This window comes from Hyla sarda, chromosome 4 (genome assembly GCF_029499605.1).
Source record: "Hyla sarda isolate aHylSar1 chromosome 4, aHylSar1.hap1, whole genome shotgun sequence".
NCBI lineage: Eukaryota > Metazoa > Chordata > Amphibia > Anura > Hylidae > Hyla > Hyla sarda.
Genome location: NC_079192.1, coordinates 344820261 through 344836985, shown reverse-complemented (window position 1 = coordinate 344836985; position 16725 = coordinate 344820261). Strand labels below are relative to the sequence as shown.

The following is a 16725-nucleotide window of genomic DNA, read 5'->3' as shown; positions in this document are numbered from 1 at the left end:
ATAAGGAAGGATCTATAGTCACAGAAAGCTATAGAAAACCTGTTGCCAGGAATACACTGTTACACTTTAACAGCTCACATAAGCATAGCGTTAAACACAATATCCCCTATGGACAATTTGTCAGATTAAAACGCAATAATAGTGATGAGACTACTTTTAAAAAGAAAGCAGAGGAATTAGAAAATAGGTTCAGACAGCGCGCCTACCCAGAATATATCATTAAAAAAGTTAGGGAGAAAGCAGATAATCTGAATAGAGCAGAGTTTTTAAAAGATAAAAAAAACACAAAACAAAGAAGTAGCAACAAGGGAGAGATTCACATTTGTATTCCAGAACTCACCAATGAACTCCATAGTGGAAAGAGCAATCAGGAAAAATTGGTTTCTGATCGAGGCAGATGAAGATCTGAAAGAGATAGCTAAACATAAACCTCGTATAACATATAAAAGAAACATCACCATAGGAGACACCATTAATAAAGGCAGAACGAACAGTAGAAAACCACCGGAGAATAATACATGGCTAAGTGAGATTACACCGAAAGGCAATTATAAATGTAAAAATTGCAATCAATGTAAATATAGCCACTAAACTAAATATATAAGACTGGGACCCGTACAACACACAATACAGGACCTTATTACCTGTCGCACCAAAAATGTTATTTATGCTCTCCTATGTCCCTGCGACTTCTTTTACATAGGACAGACAAAACGCCAACTCCAGATATGTATAAGGGAACATATATATGCAATACGTACTGGGAGACCAGGCGCATCACGTCTCCAAGCCCATGTAAAAGAAGCTCATGGTAATGGTAATGTTTATATACCTCTGTAGTAGTTAAATTATTTAAAATTCTATATGCTGCAGCCTTAAATTCAGTGGCTCTACTGAGATAGTTACTATGAGCGCTTGTACGTATGTATGCTTCTTGTTTTACTGGCTCCGATCTTATAGGTAGCGTTTCTAAGTCCCAAATATAAATCAGCTGGTACTAATCCTTTGACATGGTACAGGCGGAGCTCCCCGTCACCACTGTGTATTCCCGGTGCCTCTAGCTCTGGCTGTGAGACGCGCCCACAATGGGCATCATGTGGGATGCGTTCACGTGACGGAAACCCGGAAGCCTGCCTGTACTTAAGACGCCAAGGCGCACAAACACGTGTGCTTCCCGACACCGGACGGGCTTTCCTGCCACTGCAGGATTACACCAGGCACCTTTTATACACTAGTAAGTACTTTCCTTTCGTTTGGTCAGGCAGTGTTTTCTGTTCCTTCTGTCTGACTAGGGATGAATATTCATATTTAAGTGACTATTCCCTCGTCTTCTTGTTGTAGGCAGCACTGTATCTTGGCCCTATCCTATCCACTGTGAGTACTATTATGCATATACATCAGGAAGGGGTAAGTCTCCTAGCTTTGCATCCTAAGGGACAATTCTGTAATTTTTTTTTACAGGTTGGACCCCTTTCACAGTGGAGGATCAGGAAGAGTCAACATTTGTTTGCTTTCTGACACCCCTATATATTAGGCATTGTCCATTAAGCTGGTTATTATACCTGCGGGGTTATGTGTATAAATGTATAATATTAAAGGGCTGTGATAAATGCCATGGGCGACATGATGGTTGCTATGGGTTACGGCCATAATCTTATTTGCTTTGGAATAACTTTTCAAGGTCTTGCACCAATAGCACGCTGACTCTATTTTGTGGAAGAAGTTTGGTTGCTAAGGGCAACCACGGCTTTATTGTTTGTTGACTCAACTATTCCTGACGTGGCCAATAGGCTGCTGGTTTCTGTATGCTATATTGAGTATAATCAAACTGAACTATTTTTGCTTTATATTTACACCTGATGAAATCTGGTTTGCGTACTATACTAACTAGACAGAAACGTGTTGGCTTGTTCTATCAGTAGTAGGGGCTAATACCTACATTCCGTTTGTTGGTTTAAAATACTACAGTATATTGTCAGAGTCCGACCATGGGAACTGCAATTATATTGCTTTTTTTAATGGTGATAGTATACATATACACTGATTCTATATATGGTGTTAATTTATTTTATTAATACATATTAAAAGTTAAGTTTTAAGGCACCAATCTTCACAATTATTAATAGTTTGGTTGCGATAGGGTTATATCTTGGGTTACGTAGAGCCAAATTTCTTTACGTCAATTCTATAGCCCTATATAATCGGCAGCCATCTTGCGGCCAGTCACATCAGTATTCAGTATATCAGAGAGAGAGGGACCGACAGCAGTGTGTGTTGCACAGAAAAGCATTTTTACATCACCGATTCACCTCCCAGTCACATCAGCATTCTATTGCAGAGAGAGAAGGACAGAGAGCAGTGTGTAGCACAGAAAAACTTTTTTACAGCAGCGATTCACCTCAAGCCCAAATCCGGCCTAGAAGCACTGATAGGGAAGGGATTGAGAGAGAGTGAGTGCAATTTTAGGTGTGCTGCAGCACTGGTGTGTACAACAATTGAAAAGCTAATAGTAGCCAGCCAGTTAGGCTGAGCAGAGCACTAAAAGTGTATTGTCCTCTATTAAAGGGGTTATCCACCATAAGGTAATTCTGGTACGTACCTGCCAGACAGTAATGGATATGCTTAGGAAGGATCTGTGCTCTTGGGGCTAAATGGCTATGTTGTGAGATTAACATAACACTGTGGCTAGCTTTTTGTAAACTGGTATTTCCTGTTTGTTTCCTTTTTTTGCCTACAAATTCAATAATTCCATTTTCCTTCCTCCCACACATCAGCCACCCCACCCATTGAAACATAAATGAGCTGCAACCATTCAAAATACTTGTGGTTTTCAATCAGGGTGCCTGCAGCTGTTGCATTAGTTGCAGATTGATCTCTCTCCCACCAAGCGATCCCTCCACCCATTGAAGCAGACAGGCTCCCTGTCATCAGCTAACTAGTGAGTCAGGTCTCAGACGCATTGCAACCTGGGAAAAATCTGAGACAACAGACATTTTGTATGCTGTTAAAATAAATATTGGGGTGAAAATCACAGAAGAATTGTAAGAAAACCATCACACACAGGTACAGACACTATATTATAAACTACACTAACTTTGCAGCCCCTGTAGCATAGCCAAATAAAAATGAATTCCTGCAATACCCCTTTAAGTGTAACCTGTGCGTACATATAAGTGGTGTACCATTTTTTTCCTATTAAAATCTTAAGGGCCTAGTTACTGTGAAAGGCCAGGCAAAAGTACACACCTGCTGGTGTTGTAGACAAATACTGTATTAAGCGTACTGGAGCGCATTGTCCTCCCTCCATAAGTGCACACCACATACGTACATCTAAGTGGTGTACCATTTTCTTCCTGTTAAAGTCTTAAGGGCCTAGATACTGTGGAAGGCCCGCCAAAAGTACACACCTGCTTGTGTTGTAAACAAATACTGTTTTAGCCCCTGAGGAACTTTTTCACCTTAACTTCTTCAGTACGTAGGGCGTATGCATACGCCCTGCATCCCGAGTCCTTAAGGATGTAGGGCGTATGCATACGCCCGTGGGAATTCTGGTCCCCACCGCTAGCCGGTTGGGGACCGGACCGGGATGCCTGCTCAAATCATTCAGCAGGCACATCGCCAAGGGGGTGGTCCTGAGACAACCCCCCCCCCCCCATGTCGGCGATCGGAGAAAATCGCATGTCAATTCAGACATGCAATTTTCTCCTATTCCGGGCTGATTGGGTCTCTGGTGACCCGATCACCCGAAAAAAAGGGATGATCGGAGCTGTCAGTGACAGCCCCGATCATCCTGAGGGATAGGAGCAAGGTTGCAGAGCTGCGATCTCCTCCTATCCCCTGCCATAAGTCAGAAATGAGTTCTGACCAATGGCAGTGCACGACAGGGGGTTGCCATGGAAACCCCCCTGCTCTGCCCACCCCTAAATGTCGGGCAGAGTGGGGGAGAAGATGGCAGTCGATACCTGTAAAGAAGATGCCGTGGGGATCGCCGATCATCGGTGGAGACAGCGGAGATCAGCGGCGCAGGTAGGGAAGCAACGGGGGGGGGGGGGGAGGGTAAGGAAGGTGGCAGTAAAGCGATATTTACTGCTGCCCTTCTATTGGTTGCCAAACTGCAACTCCCAGCATGCCCAGACAGCCAAAGGCCAACATAAAGTAGACATATTGTATTTGTGAATCAATATAACATTTATCTGGAATATCAATTTTCCTTACAACCAGAGAGCTTTAAAGCTAGAAAAATGCAAAATTTTCAAAATTTTCATGAAATTTTGGGATTTTTCACCAAGAAAGGATGCAAGTAACGACGAAAATTTACCACTAACATAAAGTAGAATATGTCACGAAAAAACAATGTCAGAATAATCAGTAAAAGCATCTCAGAGTTATTAATGCATAAAGTGACAGTGGTCAGAATTGCAAAAAAGGGCTGCGTCCTAAGGTGAAAATGAGCTGCGTCCTTAAAGGGGTCCTCCACCCCTAAACATCTTATCCCCTATACAAAGGATAGGGGATAAGATGTCAGATCGCCGGGGTCCCGCTGCTGGGGACCCCGGGGATCGCCGCTGCGGCACTGCGCTATCATTATTGCACAGAGCAAGTTTGCTGTGCACGTAATGACGGGCAATACAGGGGCCGTGAAGTCACGAGACGCTGCTCCGTCCCCTGTGTCGCCCGTCATTACGCACAGAGTGAACTCGCGGTGCCACAGCCAGCGATCCCGGGGTCCCCAGCAGCGGGACCCAGGTGATCTGACATCTTATCCCCTATCCTTTGGATAGGGTATAAGATGTCTAGGGGCGGAGTACCCCTTTAACTCCTTAAGGACGTAGGGCATTGGGATAGCCGCTATGGCACCGCGAGTTCGGTCTGTGCGTAATGACGGGCGATACAGGGGACATTGCAATGTTCCGATCAGCTGGGACGCAGGCGGAGGTCTCCTTACCTGACTCCGCGGCGTCCGATCGTCGATTGATTGCTCCAAGCCTGAGCTACAGGCTTGAGCATTCAAGCCCCTATCTGACTGATCCGTGCAAAGTTATGGCTTTGCAGGGATCAGCATAGGAGATCAGTGTGTGCAGTGCTATAGCTCCCTATGGGAGCTATGTAACTGCAAAAATAAAGTGAAAAAAAAAGTTAACAAAGGTCATTTAACCCCTTCCCTAATAAAAGTTTGAATCACCCCCCTTTTCCCATAAAAAAAACTAGTGTAAATAAAAATAAACATATGTGGTATCGCCGCGTGCGAAAATGTACGAACTATAAAAATATATAGTTAATTAAATCGCACGGTCAATGGCGTGCGCGCAAAAAAATTCCAAAGTCCAAAATAGTGTATTATTGGTCACTTTTTATATCATGAAAAAATGAATAATAAGTGATCAAAAAGTCCAATCAATACAAAAATGGTACCGATAAAAACTTCAGAACACAGTCCTCATACCGGCCCGTACGCGGAAAAAGTTATAGGGGTTAGAAGATGAGAATTTTTAACATATAAATTTTCCTGCATGTAGTTATGATTTTTTCCGAAGTATGACAATATCCAACCTAATAAGTAGGGTATCATTTTAACCATATGGACCTACAAAATAAAGATAAGGTGTTATTTTTACCGAAAAATGCACTGTGTAGAAACGGAAGCCCCCAAAATTGACAAAATGAAATTTTTTCTTCAATTTTGTCGCACAATGAATTTTTTTTCCGTTTCGCCGTGGATTTTTGGGATTTTTGTCACTGCATAGTAGAATTGGTGGCGCAAAAAATAATCCATCATATGGAATTTTATGTGCAAAATTGAAAGCGTTATGATTTTTTTGAAGGTGATGAGGAAAAAATGAAAATGCAAAAACTGAAAAACCCTGCGTCCTTAAGGGGTTAAGGGCTCAGCCCTTTTTTGCAATTCTGACCACTGTCACTTTGTGCATTAATAACACTGAGATGTTTTTACCTTTTATTCTGATTCCGAGATCTTTTAGTTTTTTCGTGACATATTCTACTTTAACATAATGGTAAACTTTCGTTTTTACTTGCATCCTTTCTTGGTGAAAAATCCCCAAATTTTATGAAAATTTTGAAAATTTAGCATTTTCTAACTTTGAACTTTCTGCTTGTAAGGAAAATGGACATTCCAAAAAAAATTATATATTGATTCAAAAATACAATATGTCCACTTTATGTTGGTATCATAAATTTGACATGTTTTTACTTTTTGAAGACATCAGAGGGCTTCAAAGTATAGCAGCAATTTCAAAATTTTTCAAGAAAAATTCTAAATCTGAATTTTTCAGTGACCAGTTAAGTTTGAGGTGGATTTGAGGGGCCTTTCTGTGAGAAATATCCCATAAATTACCCCATTATAGAAACTGCACCCCTCAAAGTATTCAAAATGACATTCAGAAAGTTTAACCTTTTAGGTATTTTACGCTCATTTTTACGCATTCATTTTTTAAGCTCGCATGTTCTTGTAGAGCCATTTTTTTTGAATTTTTACAAGGGGTAAAAGGAGAATCCCCCAAAAATTTGTAACCCAATTTCTCTCGAGTAAGGAAATACCTCATATGTGGATGTAAAGTGGTCTGTGGGTGCATTAGAGGGCTTAGAAGGGATGGGATTTTGGAAAGTGAATTTTGCTGAAATGTTTTTTGGGAGGCATGTCACACTTAGGAAGCCCTATGGTGCCGAAACAGCAAAAAAAAAAAAAAAAACTCACATGGCATACTATTTTTGAAACTAAACCCCTCAAGGAACTTAACAAGGGATACAGTGAGCCTTAACACCCCACAGGTGTTTAACGACTTTTTGGTAAAGTTGGATGTGTAAATGATTTTTTTTTTCACTAAAATGCAGTTTTTCCCCCAAAATTTAATATTTTTAGGGTACGTTCCCACACGGCGTATTTGCTGCTGCGTTTTTTATTTTCCCTGTGTAAGTCAATGTGTAGGAAAATACGCAGCACCAAATACGCAGCAAAATACGCCACGTGGGAATGCAACCTTACAAGGGGTAATAGGAGAAAATACCCCCCAAAATTTGTAACACCATTTCCTCCGAGTATGGAAATACCCATATGTGGATGTAAAGTGCTCTGCGGGCAAACTACAATGCTCAGAAGATAAGGAGCACCAATAAGCTTTTGGAGAGAGAATTTGTTTGGAATGGAAGTCGAGTGCCATGTGCGTTTACAAAGCTCCCATGGTCCCAGAACAGTGGACCCCCCCACTGGTGACCCCATTTTGGAAACTACACCCCTCACAGAATTAAATAAGGGGTGCAGTGAGCATTTACACCCCACTGGCGTTTGACAGAACATGCATTTTTTCATTTTCACGGACCACTGTTCCAAAAATCTAATAGTGTAAAAAGTGGAGGCAGTCCTGCTAGGCTAGGTCAGAGTAAGAGATATAAGGTCAAAAATTAGAAGAAAGAGAGAGAAAAAAAGAAAATGTGTCTAAAATAGCATAAAATGATAACATTTATTTGGAAAAATGATGTGAGGTCTGCGGCAGGGCCCTTGTCGCAGACTGGTCACTAGATAAAATGGTTACAATGGTATAAAATGCTAAAAATATAAAATATACAGTCTTCCTGAACCTTCACCTTTAAAAAAGGGGACGCAGTTCCCCGAAACACGTCTGGTGTTAAGACTACCCTGCACATCATCTGAGACAATCGTTACCGCATTGCCGGTCCTCACCTACTCTCTCACCTGCTCCCCGTGCCGTTGGGGTAGAGAGGATACCTCCAGCATTGCCATACGCTGCTACGACTGCTAGGCTTCACAGCGCTGCCACACGCTGCTTCCCAGCCATCATCTCCGGCCCCCAGCACCGGATCATATCACCCCTCCTACATTTCTCCCGTGCCGCCGGGACAGAGGGACGTGTATCCGGATCGCAAGCACAGCTGCACTCACCTGACTGTGCACACTGTAGCCGGTAAGAGGCACTAAGTGCCTGAACTGTATAGCGATTGCCCTCTTGCATTCAGTCCCCATGCCGTCGGGGTAGAGGAGGCATCGTCTGTATCTCTGCACCTAAAAACGTTTATAGTGGGCCCCAATCTGGGAGGCTCCAGAGCTACCGAAAATTTGCCTTATTGGATTATCAACTTTTTTGCTATGTACTTTCATCTGGATTAATCCTGGCTCCCATAATATGACTTTACAGTATAACTAAACAGATACTGTTTGCACTGTCCCATTGCCCCACTTTCATTGTCTCATTGTCCAATTGTTGAAGTGCAATACCACTGTGCATATTTTATATTTTTAGCATTTTATACCATTGTAACCATTTTATCTAGTGACCATTTTATCTAGTGATATAAGGTCAAAAATAAGAAGAAAGAGAGAGAGAAAAAAGAAAACGTGTCTAAAATAGCATTAAATGATAGCATAAAATAACATTTATTTGAAAAAATTATGTTATCATTTTATGCTATTTTAGACACGTTTTCTTTTTTCTCTCTCTCTTTCTTCTAATTTTTGACCTTATATCTTTTACTCTGACCTAGCCTAGCATGACTGCCTCCCCTTTTTACACTATTAGTACTCTTTCTTGGCACATGGGTATGTGCAACGCAGTATCCTCGGTATAGGTTTTCTCCTTTTACGTTGAGCTCCCACATTTTTTTTATATATGTTCCAAAAATCTGTCAGACACCTGTGGGGCGTAAATACTCACTGTACCCATTACTGTGAAAAAGAAAAGTATGCGGCAACATTAGCATGTTAGTGTAAACATTTTTTTTTTTTTTTACAATAACATGCTGGTGTAGACCCCAACTTTACCTTTTCATAAGGGATTAAAGGAGAAAAAGCTCACCAAAATTTGTTAGGCAATTTCTCCCGAGTAGAGAAATACCCCATATGGGGCCCTAAACTGTTTCCTTGAAATACGACAGGGCTGCGGAGTGAAAGAGCCCCGTGCGTATTTGAGGCCTGAATTAAGGATTTGCATAGGGACTGACCCGGATACCAAAATTAACCTACAGCAGTGTTTCCCAAACTGTCCGGCAATACTGGGAGTTGTTGTTTGGCAACAGCTGGAGGCTCCGTTTTGAAAATAGTGCCGTACCAGAAGTTTTTCATTTCTATGGAGGGTAACTGTGTAGGGGTATATGTAGTGTTTTACTTTTTATTTTGTGTAGTGTTGTGTAGTGTTTTTAGGGTACATTAACACGGCGAGGGTTTATAGCGAATTTTCCACTGGGAGTTTGAGCTGCAGCTGAAAATTTGCTGCATCTCAAACTTGCAGTGAGAAACTCACTGTAAACCCCTGCCCGTGTGAATGTACCCTGTACATTCACATGGGGGGCAAATTTCCAGCTGTAGCAAAACTACAACTCCCAGCATGCCCTTTGGCTGTCAGTGCATGCTGGGGGTTGTAGTTATGCAACAGCTGGAGGCATACTGGTTGGAAAACACTGAGAGTTTGTTACTTAAAGGGGTAGTCCAGTAGTGAAAAACGTAACCCCTATCCTAAGGATAGGGGATAAGTTTGAGATCGCAGGGGGTCCGACTGCTGGGACCCCCTGCGATCTCTCTGTATGGGGGCCAGGCTCTCCGGCCAGATAGCGGGTGTCGACCCCCGCACGAAGCGGCGGCTGACACGCCCCCTCAATACATCGCTATGGCAGAGCCGGAGATTGCCGAAGGCAGCACTCCGGCTCTGACATAGAGTTGTATTGAGGGGGCGTGTCGGCCACCGCTTCGTGCAGGGGTCGACACGCCCCCTTCGCACGGGCTGTTGGGGCCCCATACAGGAGATCGCGGGGGGCCCCAGCGGTCAGACCCCCCGCGATCTGCAACTTATCCCCTATCCTTAGGATAGGGGATAAGTTGTTCACCACTTGTTCACTACTGGACTACTCCTTTAACTTGGTGTTTTGCAATCAGTGGGCCTCCAGCTGTTGCAAAACTACAACTCCCAGCAAGTATGATCAATCAGTGCATGCTGGGAGTTGTAGTTTGCAACAGCTGTAGGCACACTGGTTGCGAAACACTGAGTTAGGTAACAAACTGTGTTTTGCAACCAGTGTGCCTTCAGCTGTTGCAAAAGCTACAACTTTCAGCATGCAGTGACAGACGAAGGGCATTCTGGGACTTATAGTTATGCAACAGCTGGATGCAGATTACTAAAACTCCCAGCATTCCCTTTGGCTGCCTGTGCATGCTCGGGATTGTAGTTATGCAACAACTGGAGGCACACTGTTTGCGAAACACTGAGTTAGGTAACAAATTCAGTGTTTCACAACCAGTGTGCCTTCATCTGTTGCAAAAGCTACAACTCTCAGCATGCAGTGACATCCGAAGGGCATGCTGGGACTTATAGTTATGCAACAGCTGGAGGCACACTACTGCAAATCCCGGCATGCCCTTTGGCTTTCAGTGCATGCTGGGGGTTGTAGTTATGCAACAGCTGGAAGCACACTTTTTCATAGAAAAAATGTGCCTCCAGCTGTTGCACAACTACAACCCCCAGCATGCACAAACTACCTAAGGGCATGCTGGGAGTTGAAGTTGTGCCTTCTGCTTTTGCATAACAACAACTCCCAGCATGCCCTTCTGCCACCGCCGTTGACTACCCTCCAGGGGCCCCAATTCTGCTGTGGATTGGGGGCCCCGCTTCAGGTACTGGCACCACACAACTCCCGGCACCCGCTCTCGCCCCCCGGAGTAGGGACGGAGCAGGTGCTGTTAGGGACACCCCCACAGCAGGAGTCCTGAATCAGGACGATCATGAGGTGGCATCAGTGCCACCTCACTCCTGCTGCTGAAAAGTGATAGGTGCCTTCTCGGATGGAACATATCAGCCTTTTTTTCCCAGGTCACCGAGGACCCGATTGACCCGGAATTTGCGGCAATCACTGACATGAGGGGGGGTCTCAGGACCCCAGGGGTTTGCACGGGGTGCAAGTGGCGGGGACCGGAATTCCCACGTGCGTCTGTACAGGTACGCCATGGGTCCTTAAGGTTCGGGGATGCAGGGCGTATGCATACACCGTGTCCCCAAGAGGTTAAGCGTACTGGAGCGCATTGTTCTCCCCTCATAAGTGCATACCACATATTTACATCTAAGTGGTGTACCATTTTCTTCCTGCTAAAGTCTTAAGGGTCTAGATACTATGAAAGGCCAGCCAAAAGTACACACTTGCTGGTGTTGTAGACAAATACGGTTTTAAGCATAGTGAAGCGTATTTTACTCCCCCTCATATACGCACTAAGTATGTCAGGCAGAGAAGTGCCAGGACATGCACAGAGGAGTGGCAGAGGTCTGGGTGATTGGCAGCAGGAGTCGTAGTGAGTGGCCTGAGCTACCTCTATCAGCTAGCGGTCGTGTCTCGACCAGCAACCCATCTGCTGTCATCAATTGGTTAACACGGTCATCCACTTCATCACAAGTGACATCTGACACCCCCAGTCTACAGTCAGTGGGTTCCTCAGACACAACCCTCAGTTGGCATGGCCCGGGAGCAGTCCCTGTCTACCCATTGCCTCTGTCCTATGCTGTTCCCTCCTCCACAGAAGTATCTTATGCTGTGGGTTCAGCTCCACTATTTAGTGAGGACGATCTACTAGAGGACAGTCGGCAGCTACTGCCCAGCCAAGAAGTGGAGGAGACATCAGCTGCTTTCTCCGCTAGGCGGGCAAGTAGTGTTGAGGAGAGTGGTGTGGGAGGTGGTGTTGCAAGCATTCAGGCTCCTGAAGGAGAAACTGTTGAGGAACCTGAGGAAGACATCAGTGACGTGCAGACACAACTCGATGATGAAGCCGATCGCACTTAGGAGCTGGGTGGTGAAGGGGCTTCATCATCATCAGGAGAAGAGGGTTGCAGGTTGCCTGTGAGGCAGCAGCTGAGCCAGCAAGGAGGTGGCATGGATGGCAGTCACTATGGTGGCAGAAGTGGAAATTCTAAAGCCAAATGTGCCCGGGGAAGACCACCTGCTTTGCGGCAGCCTACCTTCCCGGGAGGTAGTGCAACAGGGGTTCCTGGAGTCGGCAGCAGTAGAAGTCAATCAGTGTGGACTGTTTGTGGGAAAATCATCTGGCTAAGTAACTGACAAATAATTAATCAAAACCTAAAATGACCCATTTTTATTTCATTTTAAGGTAACCAGTTTACAAAATATGGATGTCGGAGAAAGTCAGACCATAAAATGGTGCATAAGAAGTTGTGTGAATCTATTCCAAAGTTAAAGCCCATTCGCAGAGCTTGCAATCTTCAGGAGTGTTCCCAACCCATGTAAGTTGTCACCTTTTTAAAGTGTAATTCTCCACATGGTTTCTAATCTGTTTCTAATATTTCTTGTTGGTTCTACCTATAATTTGTTTAGCAAGATTCTTATTTTCAGTTGTTTATTTAAAAAAAAAAAAAAAAGGATGGTTATTTTTATGAATAAGATTCATTTTTACTAAGCACCAATGATTTTGTATTGGCATCTGACGTACCAGCTTTCTGGACCTCAAAGAGGTATTCTGAAGCAAAAAAATATTTTTTAATACACAGGTCCCAGAAATTATTTTAGATCTTTCATTTACTTTCTTTAGTTAAAAAATTGGAGCCTTTCAGCACAAAAAAAATCCGATTCTCATTGTAGTTCACATTTCCATGTTAAGTGGATTCTCCTTAAAGTTGTGCCATTTAACATGTACACATATACGCAGATGCAGATTATTCTCACATTTTACCTTAAGTCAAGTCAGTAGTTAAAAGGAAAAGCTGAACATTTAACAGCTATATGAGATGCCTCTATTAATGCATGTCTGCACAGTAAAACTTTTTTCTGACATTGGCCCTTTGGAGATTTGTATGTTTATTAGTTGGAGACCCTGTATCAGTCTCCTGTTCACCCCAGCTGGAGGCACCCTGGTAACAGAAACAGTGTTAGCGCAAGTGACATGACATGTTATACATAAATCACCCGACAATCAAACACATCAATCAAACACATAAATCATTAATACAGCATTCATTCAACATTACATCATGTATTAATGAATCACATAAAATTATACATTATCTTACCTGTCTTAATGTTCTGATCTCGGCGGGTCTCTTCTTTTCTGTGCACCCGCTCCCGATAATGGTCCCTTGCTTCCAAATGAAAACTAATTTTGTTTTAAAAAAAATTAAACTAAATTTTCACAATTTCATAGGCATGTACAATTCGTTTTGTTCGGATTCATTCGGATGTAAATATTTTGTACATTTGGATCAATCTGAATGTACGAAATATGAAAAATTCGGACAAAAACAAATTACGTCCGAAACAAATTGCACATGTCTAAAATCTAACATGACAGCTATGGAAGCTTTGCAGTGGTGTATACTGATAGGTTAGCCAGGGGCTTGCTGAATTTTTATTTTTTATTGAGACAGGCTACATTTCTATAATACTGTCTTGTCACTGGACTGTCCTGCTGGATGTTCCTTACCTTGCTGCAGCTTACTCCAGAATGCCAGTCCCTACCTCTAGAATAGTGCAGGCACACAAAGGTTTCAGCCTGCAGGAGCGAGCGCTCGCTTTGGTAAGCCATGCCAAGCTGCACATGTTTTTTTGCATGGTTAAAATAGCCAGATGCGCAGTTAAAGGGATGGTTGCATTACATGTGCTCAAGTTACCAGTTCATTAATGCATATCCACAAATGGAAGGCTTTGACAGTGGCTGCCAAGGACTCTGTTATTGCTAGAGCTTGACTATGGAAAGCTGTACTAATAGGGTGGCAATCTAATGGATTGAATGATTACACTTTTTTTTTTTTTTTAAGTGTACATTTTTTTTCAAAAAATGCTCTTAAAAATATAAATGAAAATCTCCCATAATAATATATTTTTTTAAATTATTATTTTTATTAATTTTGAAGCAACTTAACAACATAGAAGTAAACAGTTCTGGCAGACCCACCCCACCCGCACCCAAAATAACAATCATACCGCAAGACCAGACATAGAAAGGATCAAGGGGTTAAACCGTAGACCAGAATCATAGACTTCCATAAGTATACGAGTGAAGGGTATCCCCACCAAGAACAACAACACATTAAAACCACACTACAGACAAGCCATTCACACACATACTACAGAACACATCCTAGGAGCTCCCCAGTTCTCCACAGAACCACCCTAAGCCTGGGAGGACCTATGAACTGGCGGATCAGCAGACACATCCAACAACAACCACGGTACCCAGACCTTGTCAAATTTTTTCCGGCATTTCTGACTTATATATAAGGCATGATACAAGGGAACATATTTGTTCACTAATGCTATCCACTGGGACAGAGGGGGGAGGACACATCCTTCCAGGCCATTGCTATAACCTTACGCGCACAAGAGGAAACAGATCAGTATGCGCCTATAAGAGCCCGTCACTAGTCCATTAATAACTCCCTACAAACACACCTCCGGTGTCAAAACAAAGGGTAAGTCTACATGATCCGACAAGAACGTCATCACCTCTCTCCAAAAAGGTGCAACACAAGAACAAGTCCACACCGCATGCAGAAAGGTGCCTTTCTCCCGCCCACACCTAAAGCAGACCTCCGACTCCAAGACCCCCATGCAATATAGTCTAACAGGAGTATAATACAGGCAAAGAATAAACCTGGATTGAATGAGCATATCTCGGGCACTAACTACCGTAGAGTAATATGTCTTAACTACTTCCTTTCACATATCAGCAGAAAGACTATTAATATCCTCAACCCACTTCAGCTGTGCCCCCGCAAACGGGTCCGGGCCCACTGATTGCAGTAGAGCATAAGTCTGGGTAAGAGGCTTAGCCAGGTCGGTGGTTCCCAGGAGCAGCTCCAATTCATTAAACACAGGGGTAACTTCCATGGAACCAAACTGCGTAGAGACCGCATGTCGCAACTGAAGATACCAGAAGTGGGCATCATGAGAGACATGAAAAGGTTCCCTAATATCAGCAAATGAAGGAAAGACACAGTCATCACCAAACAAGTGCATGGTGAATTTGCGTCCCCGGGAGCTCCAGAATCCTACCACCTCCAACTCCCGTAGGTGCCCCTAATGAGGATTTACCCCATAGGGGTGCTCTAGTAGATATCACCGGCTGAGGAAAGCATCCAGAAACCACCGACCAGACCACCGCCACTGTCCTAATAGGAGCCAACAAGGACGAAGAGGGAACATACCTGTACAGTGTGTCAGTCAGTGTCTCGTAGGACCCCATGAGAGGCCCCGCCGTGAAGGTATTGGAGAGGTCCAGGTCAATCCACCAGGCCGTGTACACCAGCTGCAAGGCTAGAAAATAGTTATGCATATTAGGAGCAGCTAGTCCCCCTCGCTGCTTTGGCGCCTGGAGCAGTGCCTGTCCCAATCTCGGAGGTTTATTTTGCCAATAGAAGGATCTCAGAGCCCTGCTAATTTTAACAATAAAGAACCCTAGGGGGAACAATAGGTGACAAATGAAAAAGGTAGAGGAACTTCGGGAGAAATATCATTTTGAAAATGTGTCCCCTACCTGCTAAGGACAAGGGTAAGGAATCCCATGCTTGTAAAAGCGTAAGCGTATGACCTTTAAGAGGGTCTAAGTTAAGTGCCATGAACTCAGAATGATTAGGTGACACCTCCACTCCCAAATACCTAAAGCAGGACACCACCTGTAATCCATTAGGTAATACAGAAGGTAAAGTTCCTACATAATGGACAATTTGGCCCAATTAACCTGGAGAACCGAGACCTCCCCAAACCTTCCCAGAAGATCAAACAGATCATCAAGGGAGCCCCTCACATCAGCTGAATAAACTAGGGTGTCGTCAGCATATAGGGATATCTTCCTGGTCAGAGACCCACACACAGTGTAAGGCAGAATGATCTGTGATCCCCCTATTTGTATCACACACTTCACTCACCGCTGGCAATAGGTCAGCCGAAGCAAAGGCGTGATCAATTTGAGAGAAGGATTTATGCACCAAGGTGTAAAAGGAGAAGACAGAGTCATCCGGATATTTCCATCTCCAGAGATCAGTAAGGCCCAGTCCCAGATGCCAAGAAGCCAATGCACATGATCCAGGGTCCGCAGCAATGGTGCGATCAAGCCGGGGGTCAAGAACCACATTGAAGTCTCCTATAAAAAGAACAGGGTCAGTAGAAAAGGTAGTCAGCTTATCCGTCAGCGAATCCAATAGGGCCACATGAAAGGGAGGAGGCACATATAGAGAGACCAAAGTGAAGCAGAAGGAAGACGACACACAATGTAAGATCACATGCCTACCGAAGTGGTCACATGAAACCTGGGAGACTTTCAAAGGCAGGGATTTAGACACCAAGACTGAGACTAGCTAGGGATGAGTAAAATGAATGATAACCCTTCGCCACCCACGCCCTCTTAAGAATCAACACCTTTTGACCAGTGAGGTGAGTTTCCTGCAAACAAATAATATGCGGGGGTGTCTTTTAACAAAATCTAGGCACAACGCTCTCTTAAACTTGGAATTAAGGCCTCAGACATTCCAACTAAATTCCTTAAGGGACCACATCATGAAGCCGGTGAGAAGCACAAACAGGGCCCAACACGTCATACCAGAACCAGTCAACTAGAGGAGCTCCCACACACAACCAAACAACACGGACAGACAGCACAGACACCACTCCACAGAACAGCAAAAACAGATAACAGGTAAACATTTCCGTAAACAAATCCCTTTCTAACACTAACTAAACCAGTGCAGACCTTGACCCCTAACAAGATAACCG

General features: G+C 43.7%; 1 protein-coding gene across 1 annotated transcript in view; it reads left to right on the top strand.

The window, feature by feature from the left end:
• Positions 1-16725, top strand: part of LOC130267183 (A disintegrin and metalloproteinase with thrombospondin motifs 2-like) — a 761535-nt gene that overhangs the window by 642917 nt on the left and 101893 nt on the right. Inside the window, 1 exon segment of the mRNA XM_056516542.1 lies at positions 12113-12245. Within this exon segment, the coding sequence (XP_056372517.1) occupies positions 12113-12245 (133 nt within the window).